General features: G+C 54.0%; 1 protein-coding gene across 17 annotated transcripts in view; it reads left to right on the forward strand.

The window, feature by feature from the left end:
• Positions 1 to 10,969, forward strand: part of CLASP2 (cytoplasmic linker associated protein 2) — a 132,729-nt gene that overhangs the window by 15,937 nt on the left and 105,823 nt on the right. For all 17 annotated transcript variants that reach the window (XM_069084453.1, XM_069084457.1, XM_069084460.1 and 14 more), the window contains exons 6-7: positions 2,121 to 2,218; positions 5,282 to 5,352. In XM_069084453.1, coding sequence (XP_068940554.1) covers positions 2,121 to 2,218; positions 5,282 to 5,352 — 169 coding nt within the window. The remainder of the gene's footprint in view (positions 1 to 2,120; positions 2,219 to 5,281; positions 5,353 to 10,969) is intronic.

Consider the following 10,969-nt stretch of genomic DNA (forward strand, 5'->3'; position numbering starts at 1 on the left):
CTTTCCTTCTTCTATCCTGCTTCACTTGGCGGTCTCCTCACCTCTCACAGGCTTAATGACCATCTGTATACTGATGACTCAGATCTGCCCGTCTTGCCCTATTCCAGTCTCTCATCTCTAACTGCCTCTTGGCTGTCTCGGGCTGGATGTGCAGTAGACATCTTAGGCTCAGCGTGTCCAGAGCAGAGCTCGTTACCTTTGCCCCTAAACCCCTTTCCTCCTTCCCTGTTACTGTCAAGGTCACCTCCATCCCCTCAGTCTCTCAGACTCACAACCTAGGGGTCCTGCCAGAGTCCTCACTCTAATCCCTCAGATCCAAATGTTGCCAAGGTCTGTCGATACCACCTCAGCAGTATCTCCCCACTATGCCCCTTCTGTCCTCTGCTCCTTCCCCCGTCCTGGCACAGGCCTCTCACCTTGTGCCATAGCGGCTGGAGAGGTCTGCCACCTCCAGGCTGTCCTCCGTTCTCCTACTAAAGAGATTTTCCCAAAGCTCAGGACTCCTACTCAGCTCTTAGAACCTTCTTATCACTTCTAGGTTCAAATCCCAAATCCTCTGTTCAGCCTTCAGTGTCCTTCCTGATCTCCCCAGGACCTCGGGGTCCAGTGACACCAGTCTTGTGGCCAAGCGTTTTCCCCAGTGGTCCTCTGTGCCCCGTTTATGCTCCTTCCCTGTCTGCCTCCTGCCTCCCCTGGTTCCCCCACATCCCAGCCTGCAGCCCAGCCCACCTCCGTCCCTGCCCTTCCACTCACTCTGTACCTTGTTTAGACTCCTCGGTCTGCATGTTAGACTGGCAGCTCCTTGAAGGTAGGCACAGGATTTTTGCTTTCCCTTTTCACTCCATTGCTCAGGGCAGGTAATGATTGGTCATTGACTGACCTACGGACTCTAATTTGCAGAAGTTTACTTTTCATGGATTTGTTATGGGCTGCTCCCATGGTGAGAGTGATGGGTGACCGGTGGAGAGTCCAATGTCTCACTTGTCCCCTGGCATCTCTGGAGAAAGAAGGAGGACTTTGGGGGCCCCAGAGTTTTAGCTGACAGAGCACAGGTCCTTTTGGGGGGGACTAGCAGGGATGGTGGCTCCTTACCAGAGTTAGCCCACGAGGCATCGTCAGTAGCTGGAGGTCAGCTTGGAAGGTGGTCGTCACTGGAGGCCCCAGGCATTGGGCTTGACCTGGCAGCATTGCTAGTTTTCCTGACAGTTCATGTGTGGGTGCCCACTTCTCAGCTGGTAAGAGGCTAGGCTCCACTAGGAATTCAGCAACGAGAACCTTCATTTGGATCTTTGGATGGAACTTAACAGACGTAGTGTCAGGTCGTCCTTTGGGGGACAGAGAAGTGTGCACCCCTGCTGCCTCCCCAGCGTGACTCGGAGGCCTCAGGCTGTGCTCAGGCCTGGCCCATGTTGGCCCTTCACAAGCCCCGTCCCCACCCTGTCTGCGGTCTGGTGGGCTCTGGCGAGGACCTCGTGTGGGGGAGAGCTTTCCAGATGCTGCCTTTGCTGTCTGAGGTAATGCAGGCCCTCGGATTGCAGCTATAGCTCTCCTTCCCTCTACCAGAGCCCTTGTCCAGCAGGGTTCTCAGATTACTTATTCTTTTTGAAAATCAAGGACCCAAGGCCCCCCAAGTGCTTGGCCTGTGCCGGGGGCGCCGTGGAGGCCGAGGCCAAAACCTAGGGCCTAGTGCCTGCCTGGGCAGCACACACAGGCAAGGCTGAGAGAGAGGCAGGCCGGAAGCCACGTGGCCTCTCTGCACACGGCCTCTTCGCGCTGTTATCAGCCACTCTCCTCTCTTGTTATGGCTGGGCCTTTTCCAGGAAACCCCTCAGGAGCTGCAGCAGATCCCAGGGCTCCACAGGGACCAGCGCATGCTGGAGAGTGACTTACGCAGCCCCTTGATTGGACATGGGGGGCGGGCCTTCTGGGTCCCCGTGTTCCAGTAGCGGGGGCACCCAGGGTTTGCCCAAGGAGGAAGTGTTGTGAAGGTGAGGCCGGGGCTGCGTCTTCTGTGTCACGGATGGTCAGAGAGCATTAACAGGTGACTCGAGGTGCTTAACTGTGTGCTTGTGAGATGCCAATGGTTTGCGTTTCCATCAGCTCCGTCTCCATTTCGGCAGGTGAGGGATGCTGCCGTCTTGGCCATGGTGGAGGTCTACCGCCACGTGGGAGAGAAAGTCAGAGTGGACCTCAGCAAGAGAGGCCTCCCTGCTGCCCGGTAAGCACCACAGACATGCTTCTAACCTTCCCTGTCTCGTAGGCTCCTGCCCTGTCACCTGGCTCAGGGGTGTCAGCGCACCTCTCTGGGGAGAGAAGTGTGCAGGTGTGCCCACAGAGCAGGAAGAAAAGAGATGTGATGGCATCTCCACCATCCCTGGGAATGCTGACCTCCAGCCTTGGCTCTCTCTGCTCTAGGCCTGGCCCATGGACCATTCATGCAGAGGGTCAGGGGAAACTGAGGCTGAAGCTGAGGGTACCCTGAGAGGGCCCGTACGTGGGTGTCCACAGGGACGAGAGGGAGGGGGCAGCAGAGGCCTCCTGGTAATAAGGGATGAGGGAGCTGAGCTTGGCTAGAGAGGAAGCAAGTGCATGTGCATTGTTGGGAAGAGCGTGGGCCTGAGCTGGGTCAGGGAGCCACAGGGCCCCCCCCGGAGGTGGAGCCACCACACCCCCCGTCTCGGTCTCTCCTATGCTAGGAAAACAAAGTCCTCTGAGGGTAGGGCCTTGCCCAGGATCCCACGGCAAGTCAGTGTCTGTGTCTGGGGTGGGCTTACAACCAAACCCCAGCCCTGTACCCACCGGGCTGCACTGCCTTCCTGGACTGGAGTAGACAGAGGCAGCATGGGGCCTTCCGCGGAGGTTGGATGGAGGAGATGGCAGCTGGTCACAGCCCCATGTGTGAGAGCAGTACAGCCACACTCCACCCAGGGACAATGCGCTGCCCATGGGGGAGCTGACCTGGAGCCCGGGGTCTCCCCAGACCATCCCTGAGGGCAGGCAGCCCCTCAGCGGCCCCCCCACAGCCTGACCTTCCTGCTTCTTGGTCTTCTATAGGTAGTGGGTACCAGAGCAGAGGGCACTGAGTGCCTGGACCCAGCTGTTGATGCTCTAAAGGGGCAGATCCTTTCACTGAAGAGCTGGCTTGGACTTGGCCTCTGTGGACCAGTGGAGGGAGAGGGCAGCTCACGCCTGCTCTTTGGGGGGACATCGAAGGGGCTCATCAGAGCTGGTTCTGTGGGGAGCTCACAGGCAGTCAGAAACGTTGTTTTTAATGTTTGGTATTTACAAAACAGTGTCATGAAAGCCAGTCTATCTTGTACTACAAGTATGCATCCGGTGTCTACAGAGAAGATTCAGACTGGCAGCAGCATGCTTGTGAGCACCGTCAGGGTCTGGTTCACGGCATGTCTGCCAAAGAAGCAGCATGGGTCTCCTTCATTCCAGAAAGGGTGAGGGGGCACAGGGGGCACAGGACTGAGAACAGGGATGGTGGGGACAACAGGACAGAGCCTTGCCCAGGACCCCTGACGCCAGACACGGCATCATGGAAGAGGGACCAGGCCCACAGAGACTGCCCAGAGCATCCTCTGCCCTGGGACGGCTGGCCCGGAAGTGGCACACACTGAGGGTGTGAATGTGATTCCCACAGCAGCAGGATGGTCTAGACTGGAGGGGAAGCAAAGCAGCACTACCAGGGAAGATGTCAGGCGTGACGGGCAGAGGACACCCGCCTCCCACAAGGCAGCAGACCTGGGCTCCTCTGCCCCCGGAGGCGGCGCTTAGAAGGAAGGACGGACTTTGTGGCTGGCTTGTCGCTGCCATGCTTGGCTAGGGACTTCCCAAGTCATCAGTCTCCAGCTGGCTCTCCTCAGCAAACACCTCCTTTGCAAGCACTCGATAAGTCACCCATCACCTTTACCAAAAGTACAAGGCCACCACCAAGTGTCCTCCAAGAGACAACCCAGAGAGAGCTGCCACAGAGTGCTGTCGTGCTTCTAGCTTGGGCCGGCTCACCAGCAAGACGGCTAAGGAATTGACTGTGTGGCCGATGTCCAGTGTCCAGCCATCTTCCGGAGAGGCCCTGGTGGCGCTGCTCCCCTCTGGGCTCTGCCCCTGACTCTCTCTCTCTCTCCCTCCCCCAGCTCCCAGAAAGGGGAGGGGCTCTGCCTCCCCACTGCAGTGCAGTCTAACTCCATCTTGGGCATGTAATAGTTTTATTCAGAAGGTCTGTAGAAAAACTGGATTTCTTTTCTTTTTTTTTTTTTTGGAAGGGAGAAGGCAGGGCATTTGGGGTTAAGTGACTTGCCCTAGGTCACAGGGCTAGTAAGTGTTAAGTGTGTGAGGCTGGATTTGAACTCGGGTCCTCCTGACTCCAGGGCCGGTGCTCTATTCACTGAGCCACCTAGCCGCCCCCGAAAAACTGCATTTGTTATCTAGTTCTGCTTTCGAGCCCACTTTTCAGGAATTCAGTTCTATTATCCATTATTCACTAGGTGTTTGGCACCTTCCTGGATGCCATGCCATGCCCATAGGCCTCTGCCCCTACAGCCAGAAGAGGGAGAGAGTCATTTCCTCTCACCGGGGGACTCAGTGTCCCTGCTTCCCTGCTGTTCAGAATGTCAGCTTCAGCTGTGATTTTCCTGTGAAACGAGGCTGTGGCATGGGTTAGCCGCTAGCCAGGTGCCCAGTCTGTTCATTTCCATAATGGGTCTGTGATGGGTGTGCCCAGGGCTTGGGCTAGCCCAGACATCTGGTCTCCATGGAGGCAGACTGAGAGCCTGTTGGCCTTGGAGTCAGGAACTGTGGATCAAGCCTGGCCTCCAACACCTGCTTGGGCCTCCCTGTTCCTAGGCCTCCCTCTCTTCCCCTTGAAAGGCGGGGCATTGTATTGGGTGGCCTCAGGAGTCTAGGGTGGGTCTAGGGTCCCATTAGATACTTTATCTCTCATTGGCCCAGGCAGAGCTCTGAGACCTACAGGGGAGGGGGAGTGGTCCCAGCAGAGGATCCCCCCTTTAGCCAAATAGCGGGACTTGGCCCCCACTCCTCCCCCCCATTTATTTTCTCTATAAAAATGCTGGATTTTGTTTGCCTTTAATCTCTGTGAGTGGCTCCAGGAGGTGACTGAGTTTGGTGTGATTTCTTGTTACGCCGGGCTTGTTAAAGCTGGCTGCTCGTATGTGTTGGCCCCCGTGTGTGCGTTACCTCTGTGTTACATGCACACATGTGTGTCTTTGCTTTAATGTGAGCGTCAGGACCAACAGCTCTTTCTCTTCATTTCCAGGTTACAGGCGGTGTTTGCCAGATTTGATGAAGTGAGAGACACAGGCGGTGCGGGCTTGAGGCTCGGCAACGGTAAGAGACGCTGCTGCGGGTCTCTGTCCTCAGCCCGTGCCGTGGTGGGGGTGAAGGACGGCATCAGGCAGCCATCCCGCAGCTGGATGCTCTGGGTCTGTTGTTGAGAGAGGCGGGTGCAGGAGCTGTGCGTCTGCCTTCTCTTTGGCCGACCTCCTATGTGCCCTGCCTCGTTCACATTGTTACCTGTACTCTTGTGCCCCGCGGTCCTGGTGTCAGGGTGGTGGCAGCTGGCTGCTCCTCCTCACACCCGTGCGGTGTCCCCACCGTCCCAGGATGCTCGCCTGGCGTCTGCCAGGTGGTCCGTGTAGCAGCAAGCACCCCAAGTGTCCTCAGGGTTTGCCGCCACCACAGGTTCTTGGATCTGCTTTGTTAAAGGAAAGCAACTCAAAATGGGTTAACAAGCTTACTTTAATCAGTCAGACATATATCGTTTACCTTCTTCAGGGGAAAAAGGTCAGCACCCCAAACTTCAAAATATACAGACAGAATTATCAAGACATTAACAGATCAAGTAGACAGCTTTCCAAACTGTCCAACCATTACATCCATACCCAGTCAACATCTGGGTTTCCACATCTGGGTTTTTCAAAGCCGGGGGACTCTCAACAACAGCTTCCCAGAATTCAAATCAAATCACAGAACACTTCTCAAAGTGAGTCCCAAAACAAAGCTACACATCAGGGCTTATATAGCCTTCTCCTGGCTCAGAGAATGTAACAACCTTTTGGACCCACTGGCCAATCAAAAAGTATCTACTGAAAAACAAGCCTCCCACCCCAGGCTTCAGGTGCACTTTTAGCCTAGGGGCAGGGAAGATCTTTAAATTTGCATTCCCATTACAGTCCTGCAGGAGTGCACTGGGCCAGTTTCCCAGTAATTGCACAAAGTCAGAGAGGCTTTTTTGTATTTGTATAGAGGTGTGTCGGATTTTTAGCAAAGATTTCCTGGGAAGAGCCTTCTTCTAGGACTGCTTTCTTGGAAGAGTGTTTGTCTCTGAAACAACACGGGTTCCGTGGGTAGTGTGGCCTGTTGTGATCAAACCTTGTTCTAAATCACGTTATGCTCAGGAGTTTGTGTTTCTGAAACCACTGACCATTCAGCCAACTGGTGTGCATTCATCAAGTGCCTGCTGTCTACAGGGCGCTGATTAGATAGATGCAGGCAGTGAAGAAGGCTGTGTTCTCAAGGGGCCTTCTGTGTGTGTGCGGGACCAAAAAGTAGATATTCACGTCTACGGGAGTCAGTAGGGCCACGTGTTAAGATGCGGTGCGGGGAGGGGCTGTCTCTGTGTGCCGGGCATCGCTTGTGCCCTGAGGGGTTCTAGCAGAGAGGGCGCTCCGGGCATGGGGCACTGCCAGGACAAAGTCCTGGAGACAGGAGATGGTGGGGTATGTGTTTGGGTGCCAGAAGACTGGAAAGAGACCAGGATCAGGGGTGGAGAACCGGTGGCCTCAAAGCCATGTGGGGCCTGTTAAGTCCTTGGGTGCGGCCTGTGGACTGAGTCCAAGTTTTGCAGAACAGATGCTTCTGGGGAGGGGGGGTTCTCTGAAGGCCCTCCCTTGAGGGCCTAGAGGGCCCTGCCCGGCCTCAGGGCTGCAGTTTCCCCACCTCTGCTCGGGGTTGTGAAGGGCTTTCTGAGCCAAACCAGGGGGCTGATGATAAGAGAGACAGAGGCAGATCTGCACTCAAAGCAACTGGGTGGGATAGATTGGAGCAGGAGAGACCCCACCAGCGGTTAGGATTTAGGGTTAGAGTGAGGTGGGGCCCTAATCTGACAGGCGAGGAGAGACCCAAGAGGTTGTCACTGTCCGCAGAAGTCCAGAGGTCAGGATTTGAACCTTGCTCCTTGGATGTCAAGTCCAGAGCTCTGAGAGAAAAAGTGTATGTGAGTGTGTGTGTGTGCATGTGTGTGTGCCTGTGTGGTGTGTATGTGTCTGCATGTCTGTGTGTGTCTGTGTCTGCATGTCTGTGCATGTCTTTGTGTCTGTGTGTAGTGTGTATGTGTGTGTCTATATGTGGTGTGCATGTGTCTACGTGTCTGTGTGTGTCTCTGTCCATGTGGTATGTGTGTCTGTATATGTGTCTCTGTGTGTGGTGTGTGTGTGCCTCTGTGTGTGTCTCTGCATCTCTGTGTGTGCATGTCTTTGTGTCTGTGTGTAGTGTGTGTGTCTGTATGGGGTGTGTGTATGTGTGTGTCTCTGTGTCCGTGTGGTATGTGTGTCTGTGTGGGGTGTGAATGTATGTGTCTGGTATGGGTGTGTGCGTCTCTGCATCTGTCTGTGAGTGTGTGTGTGCGCGATTGTCATTATGTGTCTGCATGTCTGTGTGTAGTGTATATGTGTGTCTGTAAGTGGTGTGTATGTGTCTGTGAGTGTGTCTGTGTGGTGTGTGTGTGTATCTCTGTGTGCACATATGTGTGCGTGTCTGTACGTTTGGGGAAGGTGAGTAGGAGAGAGAGAAGCAGCCACAATGAGGTGGGGACAGGCAGGGAAGGCGTTTGGCCTTGGCCAGAAGAGCCCCCTGTGGTCAGGGCCTGGCAGGAGCGGGAAGGCGCGGAGGTGCCAGGCCAGGGGCTTGGTCCTCCGCTGACACTGGGGGTGATGCTTTTCCGTTGGTGTTTGTGACTGGGGGTGGGACTGTTGTGTGTAATTAAGATACCCTGGGGCTGCCCAGTAGGTGGCAAGGTAGTGGGGTGGCTACGGTGCCACGCCCAGATTCGGGAAGACCTGAGTTCAGATCCAGCCCTGGACAAGTCACTTGACCTTGTTTGCGCCGTTTCCTTATCTGTAAAGTGAGCCCCGTCCCCGCTGTCTCGGGGACCTTTCCTCTCCGCCTCGTTGCCCTTGTCAGTCCTGCGTGTTTGCCCATCACCCACAGAGCGCGTCTGCCCCAGAGCTCAGTATCTGCCCGTCAGACACGTCTCATTCATTGGCAGGCTTGGTTTCTTCCCCGCTTCCCCCCCGGAGATCTCTACCTAATAAACAGTTCTAAATAGAGCAGAAGAGAAGTCGTGGCCAGCAGAGGTCACAAAGAGTCTACTCCCAGCCATTTGTAGAAATGCTCTCGATCAAGGCCACTAGAGGAACACGGATGAAAGCTGCTCCGCAGTCCTGCCGCTTCCCAGGAGGAAGATGGCCAAGGCCGGAGGGCAGGCCAGGAAAGAGAGACGCTTGCGCATTGTTGGTGGAGCTGCCATTCTGGGGAGCTGTATGAAGCCAGGCCTCACAGCCTGCTCAAGTGTTTGACGTTTGGGCAGACAGCCCAAGAGACAAAGAGCGACACAGACCCAGCCCGAGCCGGTCGGCCTCAGCTGTAAAATGGGCATCATCCTACTGCCTGTCTGGCAGCTTGGCACTCAGTAGGTGCTCGTTTCCTTCCCCCTTGCCTCATATGTGTCGTGGGCATGCCTCTGTCGCTGTCTTTCCCGCTTGCAGCGCTGGGCTTGCCACATTGCAGGGACACCCTAGACCCTGCTGCCCACAGCAGCTCATGTGCATTGCGGGTCTGATTAGGAAAGATGAGCCAGGCCAGGGTGGGGTGGTTAGAGGGAGGGCACTGCCAGCCAGGAAAGGACCATGGCAGAGGCTGGAGATGGGGAAACATCAAGTGCCAGAGGGCGATTCTTTGCCTGGGGCAAAGTGGCCTCTCGGCTTCGGGGAACACTCAGAGCTTTGCAGCAACCGCTAGGATGTAGTGAGACAGTGGGCGGTGCTGGCGGACAGGGTCTCTCACGGATGCCGCCCCCCTCCTCTCCGCTCATTCTCCCGGCTTCTTCGCCCACCTGCTCTTCCCTTCTTTGCCCTGTACGGTCCACGTGAATGCCCAGCCCCTTGCTCCCAGCGTCGTCTTCTTGCTGGGCGGTCAGCATTAGCGCTTGGGCTGGAGGTGGCCCTCCCCTGATGAGGCCCCTCCAGAAGGAAGCGGGGCCCCAGTGGGCCACCTTTTGGACATTCTTTGTGTTAGGAGGCCTGGCCGCCCAGGAGGTGAAGGCTCTTCTCATGTGGGGCTTTGGCATCTCGTGGCACTGCCCACGACTGCAGGGCAGTGGTGAGAAGTCGCTGACAGTAGGCAGCATGCAGGCCAACGGGGTCACTTAAACCTGAAGAGTCTCAGGCCTTCCTCGTGCGTCTGGAAACATCGGCAGTGGGAGAGGAGCACATTTAATTGGGAATTGCAGAAGCACTTGGGAGTGTGGGACCAAGAACGGTCAAGAGCAGTTGTTTTAAAGCCTGGTGCTCGCGGTGACCCTCAGGACTGACAGCGCCCTCCAGAAGAGCTGGGCAATTCCACATAAGAAGCGCCTTCAGACGCGCAGTCCTTTCTCTGGGTGTGGATGCGCTGTCCATCGTGACTAGTGAGTTGTCTTAGAGCCTTGCCCTGCTGAGAAGAGCGGAGTCTCACACAGGGTTATCGTTCCTGGTCCATCAGTGCAGCTAGTATTCATTCCATTCATATTCCGCAGCTTATTCACCCGTTTCCCGGCTAGTTGATGGGCATCTTCTCCATTTCTAGTTCTTGGTCTCCACAAAAGGAACTGCCATAAATATTTTTGTACATGTGGGGCCTTTTCCCATTTTCCAGCATAGTTCCAAACTGGTCTCCAGAAGGGTTGGATTAGTTCACAATTCCACCAACAGTGCATTCGTGTTGCAGTTTTCCCACATATTCTCTCCAACATTGATCATTTTCTTGTTTTAACATGTTAGCCAATCTGATAGGTGTGAGGTGGTACCTCAGAGTTGTTTTGATTTGCATTTCACAGTTCAGTAGTAATTTAGAGCATTTTTTTCATGACTGTAGATTAGCTTTAATTTCTTTATCTGAAAACTGCCTATTCATTTGACCATTTATCACTTAGGGAATGACATGTATTCTTTTTTTTTTGGAGGGCAATTGGGGTTAGGTGACTTGCCCAAGGTCACATGGCTAGTATTTGTGTTAAGTGTCTGAGGCCGGATTTGAACTCAAGTCCTCCTGACTCCAGGGCCGGTGCTCTATTCACTGCCCCACCTAGCCGCCCCCAAGCATGTATTCTTATAAATTTAACTCAGTTCTCTATCTGTTTTACAAATGAAGCCCTTATCAGAGACCCTGATTGTAAAAATTGTTTCCCACCTTTTAGCTTTCCTTTGCATTGGCTTTGTGCAAAAACCTTTCAATTTAAGGTAATCAGAATGACCCATTTTGCATTTTAGAATGCTCTCTATCTCTCATTTGGGCCTAACTTCTTCCCTGCATCATAAATCTGACAGGTCCGCTGGCCCCTGCCCTTCTAGTTGGCTTTTAGTCTTACCCTTTATTTATATCCAAATTGTTATAAGATGCTGGTCTTTTCTTTTGCAACATGGCTAATGTGGGAATATGTTCTGCATGATTTAGCATGTGTAATGAGTATTAAATTGTTGACTTTTTTAAGGGGAGAGGAATGCAAGGGGGGGAAGAAATTTGAAACTCAAGAATTTTGAAAGTGATGGCTAAAAATTTTACATATGATTAAGAAATATTTAATAAAATAAAAATATGTTAAAAAATAAATTAAAATTGCAGCAATAATAAAACACACAATAACAAGAAAATACCTGACAGAACAGGCTCAAACCCTCCCCCCCCCCCC

Source organism: Petaurus breviceps, unplaced genomic scaffold (genome assembly GCF_028583685.1).
Source record: "Petaurus breviceps papuanus isolate PSGF00001 unplaced genomic scaffold, PetGlider_PUasm1.0 174, whole genome shotgun sequence".
Classification (NCBI taxonomy): Eukaryota; Metazoa; Chordata; class Mammalia; order Diprotodontia; family Petauridae; genus Petaurus; species Petaurus breviceps.